The sequence below is a fragment of the Schistocerca piceifrons genome, chromosome 2 (genome assembly GCF_021461385.2).
Source record: "Schistocerca piceifrons isolate TAMUIC-IGC-003096 chromosome 2, iqSchPice1.1, whole genome shotgun sequence".
Lineage (NCBI taxonomy): Eukaryota > Metazoa > Arthropoda > Insecta > Orthoptera > Acrididae > Schistocerca > Schistocerca piceifrons.
The window spans coordinates 1012243606-1012260155 of NC_060139.1; the positions used below are offsets into that span (position 1 = coordinate 1012243606).

Genomic DNA, 16550 nt, shown 5'->3' on the forward strand with positions numbered 1-16550 from the left:
CCTGTTGTGGGGTTGTGAACCACTAAGAACTACTCCAGGACGAAACCTCTCCGTCGTTTCTAGGTCCCCGGTTCAATGCACAATGCATACACACAAGACGCAAAATCGTAACGACTCCTATTTTTCATTACAAATTTTTTCCAATTTCGCGAAGTTTCTTACTTTCACGTAAATATCCCAGTAACTATGACGGTTAGCGAAATGATGGGCACATCACAATGAACCAGACATATAAGTTACAAGTAAAGCAAAAATGAAATTTCTTTACCGAGTAGCTTCTGTAAAATAGTTTGAGAGGGGTTGCAATGCGTGCGCGTCGATTCTGTCATCGCCGACCGGCCGAGAGGTGGCAAACACTTATCGGCCTCCCCTCCTGAACAGTCGAATAAACTCGCCCAGCTCTTTTGGGCGAAAACTGGACACGGCGCATTGGACAACGTATCCTGCGCTACCTATGCCTTGCGGATGACTTGTCAACACATTCTGACACGTCTGCCCCGTAGTGGTACGCTCTGCAACTGCTCCACAGAATGTGATGCGAGTGGAAACTTGAAGAAATATACTGTCTACTGATAAGTGCCATTTTTCTGTAAGTTTTATAGTTTCCTTCTAGTTTTTTTTTTTAACTCCGGAGGTACTTACGAGTAGCCCTTTACTTTTGTCATGTCCTTACAGTTTTTTACTTTTATGTACATTTCAGCCACAAGCAAATAAGTTCGCAGCTCGTGGTCTAGTGGCCTGAGTTGCTGCATCTAGATCACGGGATCTTGGGTTCGATTCCTGGCCGGGTTGGGGATTTTCTCTGCCCTGGGACTGGGTGTTTGCTCTTATCATCATAATTCGCGACGTGGCGCGACTGGACATGGAAAGACTGGGAACTTACATGGGCGCTGGTGACCACGATGTTGAGCGCCCCACAAACCATCATCATCACAAGCAAATAACACATTTAAATCTCAAGTTAAAGAAAGAACTTTTTATTAATTTACGAAATAAAGAAAATTCAGAAGAATAACGACAGATTAATGTTTACTTCTTTCCACCGCGGTGTTTAGAGCGCTTGAACGTTGTTGACCTCTTCATCACAACGCAAGCGCTCGAACACATCCTGGACGGTGTTTCGGAGGATGTCCTCGGCTGTGGCTGCAGCGTCTTTGCGGGCTCTGCTCGCAACCCACGTCACGATCTTGGAGAGCAGCGGGTTCAGCTTCCCCATACCGGTAAGCCGGAGCTTCGGTTCTCCGAGGAAGCTGACCTCCGTGTCCAGGAGAGAGATGCTGCAGGTCTGTTGGCCGACGTCCATGGAAAATTTTACCCTGACCACACTCGTACCCATTTCTCCGTCGATCTTCCCGCTGAGCTTCAGAGGACCTACTTTCAATCTGTACTTGTTGTAACCCAGTTGTATTGTGCGCAGACCAATCCCAAAATCCATTATTATGTTCTCTTCGTTGCTAAAGACCTTGACGTCACCAGCACGTGTAATAGAAGACAGGTCCCTAAACCAGCCTTCGGTTGCGTTCAATGCTAACGTAACACACAGGTAACCTATCCCTTTGCAAGAACTCTTATGGATATCAGGTAACTCAATCTGCCGCTTATCCTGAGAAATTATGTGCGATCTGATCAGATGCAGGATGAAATCGGTCATTTGTTGCACGAACTGACTGTTGTTGGTATCAAAATCTGAAGCTTCGCCTCCAGTACTGGACACTTGGATTTCAGCAGGAGAATGTTTCTCTACCTTTAGATCTGGATGACCTGAGAAGTCTCCAGCGTCCAGTGACAGCTTGAATCGTCTGGGAGATGCAAAGCTGTGATCTGTCTCTCGTAGGGCAGCCAGGTTTTCAGCGGCGTCTGCATTAAGGCAGCTCAGTGACACACTACACAAAATGGCAATCGACACCGTCCAAAGGTTCACTGCAGAAATCATTGTGGTAACCTGGAACAAAAATACGAAACGAAACCACTGTATTGTACCGAAATAAATGGAACAAGCTTAAAAAAGAACAAATGTTATGTAAGAATTAGCTGTTAACCTAGATCGCATCACATAAAATTAGGATCGTCATAAATGACGTTTGCAGAGAAGTGGGTTCCTACAAGTAGATATAAAATGGAATTACCAGCCAATGTTAACCGTAAGTTTCGTCTGAAAACTACCCCTTAGGTCTTTTTGTTTCTGTTGGTAAATAGCACTAGCACTCCATCTTCAGGCCACAAGTGGCCCATCGGGGCCATCCGACCGCCATATCATCCTCAGGTGAGGATGCGGATAGGAGGGGCGTGTGGTCAGCACACCGCTCTCCCGGTCGTTATGATGGTTTTCTTTGACCGGAGCCGCTACTATTCGGTCGAGTAGCTCCTCAATTGGCACCACGAGGCTGAGTGCACCCCTCTATTGGTAAATGGCGAGATATTATTGTCATAACAGTACCTATAATTACTCTTAAAGTTTACATAATCATCGATTTTATCATCATCATTCAGTGCTGCATGGAAGTCCCCTCTACACTTTCCCACGAGGTACAGCATACAACCAAACGCCTCATGTTTTTTCCTATATATTTTCTAATATAATCTACTAGCCTTCAATTAGGTCCTCGATATTGCATATTTGAACCATCAGCTATTTATATCTTAAACCCAAATATCTGCCTGTGTCCGCCTGCTTAGCTGGGTGGTAACGTGCTCTCCTTCCATACAAGCGGGCCCGGCTTCGATTCCCAGCCATGTTGGAGATTTTCTCTGCTCGGGGACTGGGTGTTGTGTTGTCCTCATCATCATTTCATCCTCATCACCGGCACGTGAGTTGCCCAATGCGACGTAGACTGGAATAAGAACTTCCCCAGATGGGGCCTCCCGGCCAAAGAGGCCATACGCTCATTTCATTTTTTTTTTTCATCTACCGGTTTCGCTCTTGGACCAGCTTCACGGATGAGGGTTAGAATGGTTTAAGCCATCATATTGCATTAGTCATTACTTAAAATATGTAATGCATGCCATGAATGTAAATCATTTTAACCCTCATCCGTGAAGATGATTCTAAGACCGAAACCGGTAGATATTTGGGTTTAAAATATAAACAGCTGATTATTAAAATACTCATTTTATTCATAACTTAAAGACTGTTAACAGCCTTCTTCCAAAAATGTTTAAAATAGGGTCGTCGTCTGACAAGGGGACCTTAAAGTTTCGGAAATTCAGTTCGGGATGAGACTTCGAGGTTAGTCAAGGATGTCCACACATAAAACATGTAAAGCGCACTAGCCAGAAGATACCGAGAAAAATAGCTCTAAAGTTTTACGCGCAGCTCATATACCAGTCAATTGACGCATTCTGGCTGCGCTTGTAGTGTGGACTCACTTGCCACGCGGGCAGTCCACATTCGATCCTACTTTCGCGTAACTTTTAATTTGCTTTTTTACATCGCTTTAAAAATCAAAGTTTTTATTAATTATTGATTCTCGTGGTAGACAAGCTCATCCTGAATTATATGACGAAATTCTTCAGGATGACCAGAAAGTGATTCCTCCAAAACGTACTCCTCTTGTTCAATCCTGTGACGTCTATTTTTATAGATAGGTAAAAAGTCTAATAAAGCGTATGTACAAAATTGAACTTATCTGATTGAAAATAATAGAGAAATAAATTCCCGTGAAACTATATAAAATACAATTAATAGTGCATCATAAACTGTCATCAACGATTTTTAACGAAATTGTCCAGTCGTTCGTGTAAACACTCGTCCTTCACAGATTGTGCAAGATGTCAATTAATAAAAACATTGAAAACAAAGATAGTTTATCATTCTGGTGCTTGTATTTAAAACACGAAATTGACAAATGGAAATGGAAATGCCGTGTGGCTAGGGCCTCCCGTCGGGTAGACCGTTCGCCTGGTGCAAGTCTTTCGAGTTGAAACCACTTCGACGACTTGCGTGTCGATGGGGATGAAATGATGATGATAACGACAACACAACACCCAGTCCCTGAGCGAAGAAAATCTCCGACCCAGTCGGGAATCGTACCCGGGCCGTTAGGCATGACATGCCGTCACGCTGACACTCATCTACCAGGGGCGGACAATTGACAAATATAAACAATATTATAAAAGTGTTTGTATAAATAAAAAACCACCTGAAATTTTCTCACAGTGGTAATTAAAGCTTTAATTCACCTCCATTAAAATGCATTTGAAATTATTCAGCCGGCCGAAGTAGCCGTGCGGTTAACGGCGCTGCAGTCTAGTTTACGAAACCCTGTTTAGTTTTCCAAAATCTAGTTTTACTCTTCGTTTTTCTTTGTTCATTATCGATTCAGCTCCAATTTCCGGGGATACAAAAACTCAAGTGGTTTTACGACTTCATTGTTCATTTGTGCCTTACCTTTTTGATGCGCTTTACATTATTTTAATGTTACTATAACTGATTTTATAGGCTACTTTCAAATTTGTCCTATCTTCCAGTGTTATGCGCAAAATTAAAATGATTCTAGTATGTTCCAGTAATTCGTACTCTTCTCTTCTTTCCGATTTAAGAACGTGTAAACTTTTCACATACAACCCAGAAAAATCACAAAATTTCTAAGGTCTACGTGCATCAATGCTCATGGCTCAACAGCATGTTAAAAATTAATAATGTACTTGAAAATGGAGCTTTCGTTTTGTGTGTTTCAACTAGTCTGATGAAGTACTCTAACATCCCAAAACAATTATATGTAAATATTTCGTCTTTTTCCTAATTTTGTAATAGAATTAATTTTTGCATATAAGTGAACTTGTTGTAAATGACACTTAATTTTTTTCTGTGTAATAACACGTATTTTCAGTTTGTTGTGATTTATTGGGCTCTGCCAGCATGAAGGTTGTCTTCGTAATGTCTTTGGAAGACAGGCTGCTCGTGTACTCCAGTCTGGGAGTCTGCGCTATTACGTCTCGAACTACTCCATACTGTAAAGGAAGGTATCACTCTCGCAAACATTCGTGAATCGGAATACCATGTTTAGCGGGTGCACTCCATTTGTTCATCTTTTAGTACTAGCGTTTTCTCACCGGGCTGTGAACTGTTACGACTTCGTAACAAGCCGTTCACTTCGAAACAGAGAGTTTGAACCATTCTGGAGCCGATGGGACATTTCTGTGAATGCTCCACTCCATCATATTTGCAATGTCGAATGTAGTAATAATGATCATTTTACGAAATTTGATTTGTAAAATGTCCTGTCTGACTGCAATAGCAATAACTTCCATGTAATGTAATTTTGTATGTGTCGTGCAACTGATATGTAAATGCAGGTTTCTGCATCGAGTTACTGGAATATAATTTCCTCGGGTTTCCGGTTTGGCCAGTTGGTAGTCTGTCTGCCATGTTTCGGAAAATATACATCCTCTTCCTATGTTTTTTCATTCATAAAGAACTACATTTACGTCTACAAATGCGTATACGTACACATCTATACTCCACAAAGCACTGTGCATGGCAGAGGGTACTTCCCACCGTGCTGCTTATTAGGGTTACTTCCATTCCTTCTGTATGGAGAGACGAAGAATGATTGCTTGAAAACCTCTGTGTACGCTGTAATCAGTTTAATCTCGTCTTGAAGTTTCATACGGAAGCGCTGTGTAGGGATGTAGTATATTCCTAGTTTCCTCACTCAATACTGGCTCTTGAAACTTTTTAAGTGTATTTTCACGGAGTAATTGGTGTAAATCTTCAAGAGTCTATCACTTCAAGTTTACCAGCATCTTCGTGACACTTGCACGCGTATCAAATAATCCTGTGACGATTACTTCGCTCTTCTTTTCTGTACGACAAATATCCCCTGTTACCTCTACCTGATATGGGTCCCACACACTTGCACAATCTATAAGGGGCTGTCAAATTAAAACGAGAAAGTTGAAAAAATTAACTATCCTTTCGAAAGTGATCGCCATAACAGTTAATGGATTTGTCCCACTGTGAAACAGGACGGTCAATGCCTTCACCGAAAAACATTTGCGGTTGCCTACGGAACAGTGCGATTTATATGAAATACAAAAGAGCGTGATCTTTTCCTTTCGGGCCAAGGGTGGATGCATTTCCGAAATGACTAAGTTGGTCAACAGTTCCGGTACATGGCAAAGCGACATTGTCCAAAAGTGGCGTCGAGGCACCTTTGGTATCCAAGCGTGCACCTCTTCATCCGAAGCTAATAAGCGGCCGCTTATCCCATTCTACAGGGCTCCAAATATATGGAAATCGTATGTGGTGAGATCGTGACTGTATGGAGTAAGTGTAAGGACTTCCAAGCGAAACTTCTGCGACGTAATCGAAACAGCCTCGGCAACATGTGGGTCCGCCCACATCCTACATACAGTCGCGATCTCTGACCTTGCCATTTCCGTATTTTTGGAGCCCTGAAGAAATACATTAGTAGCCGTCGATTTGCTTCGGACGAAGAGATGCACTCCACGAATGCAGTCATAGATCCGCACCGGCCGCTGCGGCCGAGCGGTTCTAGGCGCTTCAGTCCGGAACCGCGGTGCTGCTACGGTCGCAGGTTCGAATCCTGCCTTGAGCATGGCAGTGTGTGATGTTCTTTGATTAGTTAGGTCTAGGGGACTGATGACCTCAGATTGTTAAGTCCCATAGTGCTTAGAGCCATTTGCACCATTCATAGTGCCGCAGGCAAGCGCGAAGATTTTTCCATGAGGGTATTAACAGTCTTGTGTTACGGTGGGGTACATTTGTTGACAGTTATGACAATTACTTCTCTTAATAAATGGTTTACTTCCTTTTTTCCCATCTGTCTCGTTTTTGACTGCCTTATACATACACTGTCCAGCCACATTAATGTGTCAAAAGCCTGAATAACCACCTTTTGCGGCGTGGACCGCTGCGAGACGTACAGGAAGAGAGTCAACGAGATTCTGGAAGGTATCGACAGGGATGTGGAACCATGCCGACTCCAATGCCGTGGCCAGCTGCGCTGTATTTCTAGATTGGGGATACAAGGCGCCAACAGTCTGATCACGGTGGAGTCACATTTCTCGTCTGGGCTTCAATCCGGGAAGTTTCACGTTACGTTGAGGGATTAGGGCAAACTCAACCTAATGCTCTTCGAACCACGCATGTACACTGCAACCTGCGGACTCGTAGCACTGTCCTGCTGGTATATTGCCTAGTTCCGAGGAAAACTAACTGCATATAGGGGTGGACAGGATCCCAAGGATGGACGCATCTTGTATTGGTCCATTGTGCCTTCCAGAATGACGTGATCACCCAGGGAATGCCACGGAAATATTCTCCAGACCATAACGCTCTCTCCTTCGGCCTGAACCGTTCCGAAGACTGTAGCATGGTGTTTGCCATGTGTACGATAGAACATAAATGTGGTTCATATGGAAAGTCAATGTTTGTGTCACCTGACATATGTGAATTAGAGTGATAAACATTGGGGTGACAAAAGTCATGGTATACCTCCTAGTACCGTGTCGAACCTCCTTTTGCCCGGCGTAATGCAACAACTCGACGAAGCCCCTGCAGACGTTTTGAGCCATGCTGCCTCTACAGCCGTCCATAACAGTGGAAGTGTTGCCGGTGCAGGATTTCGTGCAAGAACTGATCTCTCGATTACATCCCACAGAGTTCGATGGGATTCACCTCGGGCGATCTGAGTGGCCAAATCATTTGTTCGAACTGTCCAGAATGTTCCTCAGACCAGTCGCTAATAGTTGTGGCACTGTGACACTGCGCATTGTCGTACATAAAAGTTCCTCCGTTGTTTGGAAACATGAAATCGATGAATGGCTGCAAATGGTCTTCGCGTAGCCGAACATAACCATTCTAAGTCAATGGTTGGTTCAGTTGGACCAGAGGACCCGGTCTATTCCATGTAAACACAGTGGATGTCCACTTACGGTGTTGACGTGCACGTACTAGTCGTCGTCGCCGACGAACGGCACTCAGCGTGGGTGCATGAACCAGGCGTGTGCCGTGGAGGTTCATACGCAGAAACGTTCGCTGAACGATCGTTGAGGAGACACTGTTTATAGCCCCTTGGTTCACATGGGTGGCCAGTTGCTCAACAGGTGCACGTCTATTCGCCCGTACACATCTCCGCAGTCGTCGTTCACCCGTGTCATTCATGCCTCGGCGCCGCTTTTGGACAAATGCATCCACCCTTGCCCCGAGAGGCAAAGATCATACTCTTTTGGACGTCAGATAAACAGCACTGTTTCCACAATACGACAACGACTGCACTGTATACCCTCCACTGCTATTCCACCTGCCGGCTGCGTGTGACTTTGAACGCGGAGTGGTAGTTGGAACTAGAAACATAGGACATGGGACACTTCCTCCTGCAGTCTCTGAGTGGTTATTGCACGTTTACGTCGAATAAGGGCGGTGGTCACATTAACGTGGCCGAACCTTTTGTTACTAAATGGGTATCCCGGTTCACGGTATCCAGTTCCAGGTGTAGGCTGCCCATCTAACGGCTATCAGGGCCAACATAAATATGCTTTTCAGTATTTCATATAACAGCAGAGCGAATTTTAAATACTACTCATTAAGAGGTATGTACTCACTAATCTATTCATTAAGAGGTATAATTATATGCTAAAGATTTAACACGGGAAGACAATCATTACAGCTAGAAACTGCATTTGTCTTGAGGTAGCATAACTCACCATACGCAAAAACGTAGAATATATTGGTTCAAATGGCTCTGAGCACTATGGGACTCAACTGCTGAGGTCATTAGTCCCCTAGAACTTAGAACTAGTTAAACCTAACCAACCTAAGGACATCACACACATCCATGCCCGAGGCAGGATTCGAACCTGCGACCGTAGTGGTCTCGCGGTTCCAGACTGCAGTGCCTAGAACCGCACGGCCACTTCGGCCGGCGTAGAATATATTCATCGAGCATTTGAGAGTGAGAGCACTTTGCGACTTCCAACCAACTCTACACATAATTTCAAACCCTTGCGAAACTTTTTCTCGTGGACACCCCCGGCGAAATTATCAAGGAAAAAACTCTATCACTTGCTATATTTTCACTGGGTGTGCAGTAAAACTTACCAGGCATGAAGGTTCAAATTGTTACTTCTTTACTACAGACGCTATTTGTAACACATTTTGCAGACAGTATCCACATGAGCCACTGACAATATGTGCGATATTGTACTGAGTTGACAAAAAGTCGTGGGATAGCGATGTGCACGTGGTGGTAGTATCGCGTACACAAGGTATAAAAAGGTAGTCCATTGGACGAGCTGTCATTTGTAGTCAGATGATTCGTGTGAAAAGGTTTCTGAGTTGATTGTAACCGCACGATGGGAATTAACAGACTTTGAACGCGGGATGGTAGTTGGAGCTGGACGCATGGGATATTCCATTTAGGATCGTTAGGAAATTCTGTATTCCGAGATCCACAGTGTCGAGAGTGTGCCGAGAATACAACATTCCAGGCATTACCTCTCACTGCAGACGGCCTTCTCTTAACGACCGAGAGCAACGGCGTTTGCGTAGAGTTGTCACTGCCAAGACAAGCAACACTTTCAAATAACCGCAGAAATCATTGTGGGACGTACGACGAACGTATCAGTTAGGACAGTGCTGCGAAATCTGGTCGTTAGTGGACAATGGCAGCAGACGACCAACGCGAGTGTCGTTGGTAGCACCACGACTTCGCCTGCAGCGCCTCACCTGGGCTTGTGACTATATCGATTGGACCCTAGACGACTGGAAAACCGTGGCCTGGTCAGGTGAGTCCCGCTTTCAGCTGGTAAGAGCTGATAGTAGGGCTCGAACGAGGCGCAGACTCCAAGAAGCAGTCCGCGTGCTTAGCTGGGTGGTAACGTGCTCTCCTCCCGTGCAAGTGGGCCCGGGTTCGATTCCCGGCCGGGTTGGAGATTTTCTCAGCTCCGGGGCTGGGTGTTGTGTTGTCCTCATCGTCCTTTCATCCTCATCACCGGCGCGAAAGTCGCCCAATATGGCGTCGACTGAAATGAGACTTGCACTTGGCGCCCGAACTTCCCCAGATGGGTCCTCCCGGCCAACGATGCCACACGCTCAGTTCATTTCCCAAGAAACCGTGGATCCAAGTTGTCAACAATGCAGTGTGAAAGCTGGTGGTGGCTCCATAATGGTACGGGCTATGTTTACATGGAATGGACAGGGTCCTCTGGTCCAACTGAACCAACCATTGACTTGGAACGGTTATGTTCGACTACCCGAAGACCATCTGCAGCCATTCATTGATTTCATGTTCCCAAACAACGAAGGAACGTTTATGTACGACAATGCGCAATGTCACAGTACCACAACTATTAGCGACTGGTCTGAGGAACCTTCTGGACAATTCGAGCAAATGATTTGACCACTCAGATCGCCAGACGTGAATCCCATCGAACTCTGTGGGACATAATCGAGAGATCAGTTCGTGCAGAAAATCCTGCACCGGCAACACTTTCACTGTTATGGACGGCTGTAGAAGCAGCAAGGCTCAAAATTTCTGCAGGAGGTATCCCACGTCTTTTGTCACCCCAATGTATCTCACTGTAATTCACATATGTCAGGTGTTACAAACACTGAGACGCATGAAAAACTAGCTCTTACTTAAAACGGGCAGACTACTCTTATAGCGTGTTGGATAATGAGAGTGCTTAGCGACTGTCAACAAACGTGAAACGTGGTTTCAAACCTTTTCTAAATTTTTCTCGCTTACATAGTTATCATCTAATATTTAAGTCACTAACTCTTTTGCAGTCAGAAGTTTGATGCTGTTTTATACATGGCAACTCTATTCTGTGAAGAAATGCGGGCTTACTAGTGTTGTACAATGGATGGCATCAGTATTTTGTAAGCAGTTTGCTTTGTAAACTAATTCCATTTTCCCCGTATCCTACCAATGAAACGAAGTCTTTCATCTGCTTTACGTACGACCGGGCTCATGTGATTATTCCATTTCGTATTCCTAAGAGTTGCTACATCCAGGTATTGATATGGGATGAGTGATTCAAACGGCGACTGACTATAGTCATGTATTGCGGTTTTGCGTTAGGTAGATGGGAGGAAAGAATATGTCTTCGGAAACGGGAAGGACGAATTGAAAATTGACGTGAAAAAAAAAAACGTAAGTCTTACTGCAATCTCTTCTTGTTACAAACTTTTTTCATTATTAATTTCTGTTGCAGTTCAAACGTTTTTCATCTAAAGCACTGAATACCAATTATTTATCGATCATTTTGGATAGATAACAGCTTTTAGAAAAATATTTTAGAAAACCGTAAAACTTGAAAAACACTCTCATGTGTAATAAACTAAATGTAATTAATACAGTCTAATGACAGATTAAAGCTAAAGTAATAATACATGAATTACTGAATAGAGAAATTATGCAAATAAAATTTAGATAGTGACTACAGAAATAATGTAATAGTTTTTTTCTAGAGAAGCTGACGACATAGAGGTCGACAAGATAAGGGAAGAGGCTAGCCTTTTCCGGCGTTACAATGCCGAACGTGGTCGGAAACATTGTGGTTTTAACTGCCGCTACACAACTTATCTTTGTTTCGTCGTTATGCTGTTCCGTTATATTTTTGGGCCGACGACGGATTCACTGAATAACGATGTGAATTTTGCGAAAACAATTCATTATAGAGGTAAAATTGTTCAGACAAACAAAAAGTTACACACACACACACACACACACACACACACACACACACACACACACACTAAAGATAACAATGAAATCATGTGCTTTTGCGTTAATGTTTTTGCTTCTATCACTGTGTCGCTACACTTACAGGCCAGACCTTGTCGTCCACATTTTTTTGCGACAGTTCGAGAGAGAGAGACTGACATCCCGTCGCAACATTAACATGAACTTCTACAAGTCTACACGTACTGTACCAGCCCAATTATCGTATATACAGGGTGTTACAAAAAGGTACGGCCAAACTTTCAGGAAACTTTCCTCACACACAAAGAAAGAAAATATGTTACGTGGACATGTGTCCGGGAACGCTTACTTTCCATGTTAGAGCTCATTTTGTTACTTCTCTTCAAATCACATTAATCATGGAATGGAAACACACAGCAACAGAACGTACCAGCGTGACTTCAAACACTTTGTTACAGGAAATGTTCAAAATGTCCTCCGTTAGCGAGGATACATGCATCCACCCTCCGTCGCATGGAATCCCTGATGCGCTGATGCAGCCCTGGAGAATGGCGTATTGTATCACAGCCGTCCACAATACGAGCACGAAGAGTCTCTACATTTGGTACCGGGGTTGTGTAGACAAGAGCTTTCAAATGCCCCCATAAATGAAAGTCAAGAGGGTTGAGGTTAGGAGAGCGTGGAGGCCATGGAATTGGTCCGCCTCTACCAATCCATCGGTCACCGAATCTGTTGTTGAGAAGCGTACGAACACTTCGACTGAAATGTGCAGGAGCTCCATCGTGCATGAACCACATGTTGTGTCGTACTTGTAAAGGCACATGTTCTAGCAGCACAGGTAGAGTATCCCGTATGAAATCATGATAACGTGCTCCATTGAGCTTAGGTGGAAGAAACTAAAATGAGCTCTAACATGGAAATTAAGCGTTTCCGGACACATGTCCACATAACATCTTTTCTTTATTTGTGTGTGAGGAATGTTTCCTGAAAGTTTGGCCGTACCTTTTTGTAACACCCTGCATAGAAATTCTTCATATTATAAGCACCTGATGTTATCTGAGCCTATGAATACATCAAATTAATATATTTACATAAAATATTGGGTCCACATACCGTACACGAAAGAGGTCAAAAACACGATGTTACATCATTAGCAGGAGGATTTTTTGTCTCAGATTAAAATATTCCGTACCAAACATCCTTATAAGATAGGTGATAGGAATAGTCTAAATAATTACACTACTGGCCATTAAAAATGCTACACCACGAAGATGACGTGCTACAGGCGCGAAATTTAACCGACAGGAACAAAATCAATGATACGATTCGCTGATGACATTGCTATCCTGAGTGAAAGTGAAGAAGAATTAAATGATCTGCTGAACGGAATGAACAGTCTAATGAGTACACAGTATGGTTTGAGAGTAAATCGCAGAAAGGCGAAGGTAATGAGAGGTAGTAGAAATGAGAACAGCGAGAATCTTAACATCAGGATTGATGGTCACAAAGTCAATGAAGTTAAGGAATTCTGCTACCTAGGCAGTAAAATAACCAATGACGGACGGAGCAAGGAGGACATCAAAAGCAGACTCGTTATGGCAAAAAAGGCATTTCTGGTCAAGAGAAGTCTACTAATATCAAATACCGGCCTTAATTTGAGGAAGAAATTTCTGAGGATGTACGTCTGGAGTACAGTATTGTATGGTAGTGAAACATGGACTGTGGGAAAACCGGAACAGAAGAGAATCGAAGCATTTGAGATGTGGTGCTATAGACGAATGTTGAAAATTAGGTGGACTGATAAGGTAAGGAATGAGGAGGTTCTATGCAGAATCGGAGAGGAAAGGAATATGTGGAAAACACTGATAAGGAGAAGGGACAGGATGATAGGACATCTGCTAAGACATGAGGGAATGACTTCCATGGTACTAGAGGGAGCTGTAGAGGGCAAAAACTGTAGGGGAAGACAGAGATTGGAATACATCAAGCAAATAATTGAGGACGTAGTTTGCAAGTGCTACTCTGAGTTGAAGAGGTTAGCACAGGAAAGGAATTCGTGGCGGGCCGCATCAAACCAGTCAGTAGACTGATGACAAAAAAAAAAAAAAAAAAATGCAAACGATTAACTTTTCAGAGCATTCATACAACGTTGGCGCCGGTGGCGACCCCTACAACGTGCTGACATGAGGAAAGTTTCCAACCGATTTCTCATACACAAACAGCAGTTGACGTGGCGTTGCCTGGTGAAACGTTGTTGTGATGCCCCGCGTAAGGAGGAGAAATGCGTACCATCACGTTTCCGACTTTGATAAAGGTCGGATTGTAGCCTACCGCGATTGCGGTTTATCGTATCGCGACATTGCTGCTCGCGTTCGTCGAGATCCAATGACTGTTAGCAGAATATGGAATCGGTGGGTTCAGTAGGGTAATACGGAGCGCCGTGCTGGATCCCAACGGTCTCGTATCACTAGCAGTCGAGATGACAGGTAGCTTATCCGTATGGCTGTAACGGATCGTGCAGCCACGTCTCGATCCCTGAGACAACAGATGGGGACGTTTGCAAGACAACAACCATCTGCACGAACAGTTCGACTACGTTTGCAGCACCATGGACTATCAGCTCGGAGACCATGGCTGCGGTTACCCTTGACGCTGCATCACAGACAGGAGCGCCTGCGATGGTGTACTCATCGACGAACCTGGGTGCACGAATGGCAAAACGTCATTTTTTCGGATGAATCCAGGTTCTATTTACAGCATCATGATGGTCGCAATCGTGTTTGGCGACATCGTGGTGAATGCACATTGGAAGCGTGTTTTCGTCATCGCCATACTGGTGTATCACCCGGCATGATGGTATGGGGTGCCATTGGTTACAGGTCTCGGTCATCTCTTGTTCGCATTGACGGCACTTTGAACAGTGGACGTTACATTTCAGATGTGTTACGACCCGTGACTCTACCCTTCATTCGATCCCTACGAAACCCTACATTTCAGCAGGATAATGCACCGCCACATGTCGCAGGTCCTGTATCGGCCTTTCTGGATACAGAAAATGTTCGACTGCTGCCATCGCCAGCACATTCTCCAGATCTCTCACCAATTGAAAACGTCTGGTCAATGGTGGCCGAGCAACTGGCTCTTCACAATACGCCGGTCACTACTCTTGATGAACTGTGGTATCGTGTTGAAGCGTCATGGGCAGCTGTACCTGTACACGCCATCCAAGCTCTGTTTGACTCAATGCCCAGGCGTATCAAGGCCGTTATTACGGCCAGAGGTGGTTGTTCTGGGTACTGATTTCTCAGGATCTATGCATCCAAATTGCTTGAAAATGTAATCACATGTCAGTTCTAGTATAATATACTTGTCCAATGAATACCCGTTTATCATCTGCATTTCTTCTTGGTGTAGCAATTTTAATGGTCAGTAGTGTATCTATCCGCTTCCTTAGTGGTTTCATTTTCTGTAATGTGATAATAATATACTCAACAGAAGTGTCATAATCAGCTAGAAACGATTTCCTGAATACTTCACAGGTTAGGTCCCAGAAGAGTTGCTCAACTGAGAATGCGATTTAAAATTTAACTCGCCATATATTACAAGTCTTAAATAACGAACTATCGCTAGTTAGAATTTTGTGAGTTGTGTCAAGAGAATTTGAGTGTGTAAATCATGACACTATTTGAGAAAATATTTTATAGCATTAGTGATGTTACAAGCAAATTGTTCGAATCATATTTACCAAAAAGAAGGCAAGTTTTGGTGCTGAATGATCCTGGAAGCGCAGAAATTTTTTTTGACTTGGGAGAAAATTTTAGTGACTTGGGAGAAACCACAGTCTAGAAAGATTCGGTTATGGGTCCAGTCCTATTTATTGTGCTGAAGTTTAGATACATCAAGAAGAGGTTGTACTTTTTGCAAATGACCTAAGTGTTAGTAAACGTAAGAAATACTATTTGTCACACAATTTTTAGTGACTGTCTGGAACTAGACTCTTCCTAAATTAAAAAAAAACCACGATACATGCATTTCTCTGCTGGAAATAGAACAACGTATCTATCCACAATAGTGTTGACGGGAGATTAAACCTTACTCTTTCTTCTTTTATGAATAGGCAAATACCAGCAATTAATGTGGCACATAAACAGAGATCGGTTACTGATGGCAATGCTCCAGATTTCTGGTGTCAAATTACTGAAAACTTCAACAGGAAGAAACGTGTCAGAAAGGAATTCAGTTTGCCGCCACAAAATTCTTTGATCATTTGCCCCTTAGAATAAAATTGACATGCAACAAAACAAATTTTGAATCTAACCTGAGATCATTTATTCTGGGCAACTCCTTCTATTAGAGAGAAAATGATTTAATTAAACATCGGTAGCATGTCGAGTGTAGTAGAATAATCCATTTAAGTTCTTGTTAAATTTGTGTTTCAGCTGGAATATGAGCAGTGACTAAGACTAATGTGCTCATTTTTGTTAAATTTGCTCTTCTGTGTTATATAATAATCTGTAAATGATCGAGATGCAGTCATACATAGAAATAAATCATAGACAGGGTGTTCCGAAATTCCCATTACAGACTTCTGGGAATTGTAGGGGGGAGTGAGTACATAGTATTTTGAATTCAAACCCATGCCCGGAAACGACGCTACATTGCGTCAAACTTAAAGGCGCAGGCGCGTGTAAGTGTATGTGTATACAGGGCGATTCCGTGATGATGATACAAACTTTCAAAAATTATGGAGACAGATAAATCTGTCAGTTGAGGTAAGGGTTCCTGGTTCGGAAACAAACGAATCGAAAGTTATACGCGAAAATCATTCTGATACTTCTGACAAAGGAAAAGATATACCGGTACTGTTGTTGGTTAGAA

The 16550-nt window shown here is 43.4% G+C and overlaps 1 protein-coding gene across 1 annotated transcript in view; it reads right to left on the reverse strand.

The window, feature by feature from the left end:
* Nucleotides 1-956: 956 nt before the first annotated feature.
* Nucleotides 957-16550, reverse strand: part of LOC124776788 — a 63350-nt gene continuing 47756 nt past the window's right edge. Inside the window, exon 2 of the mRNA XM_047251926.1 lies at nucleotides 957-1942. Within this exon, the coding sequence (XP_047107882.1) occupies nucleotides 1052-1933 (882 nt within the window). The 5' untranslated portion in view covers nucleotides 1934-1942 and the 3' untranslated portion in view covers nucleotides 957-1051. The remainder of the gene's footprint in view (nucleotides 1943-16550) is intronic.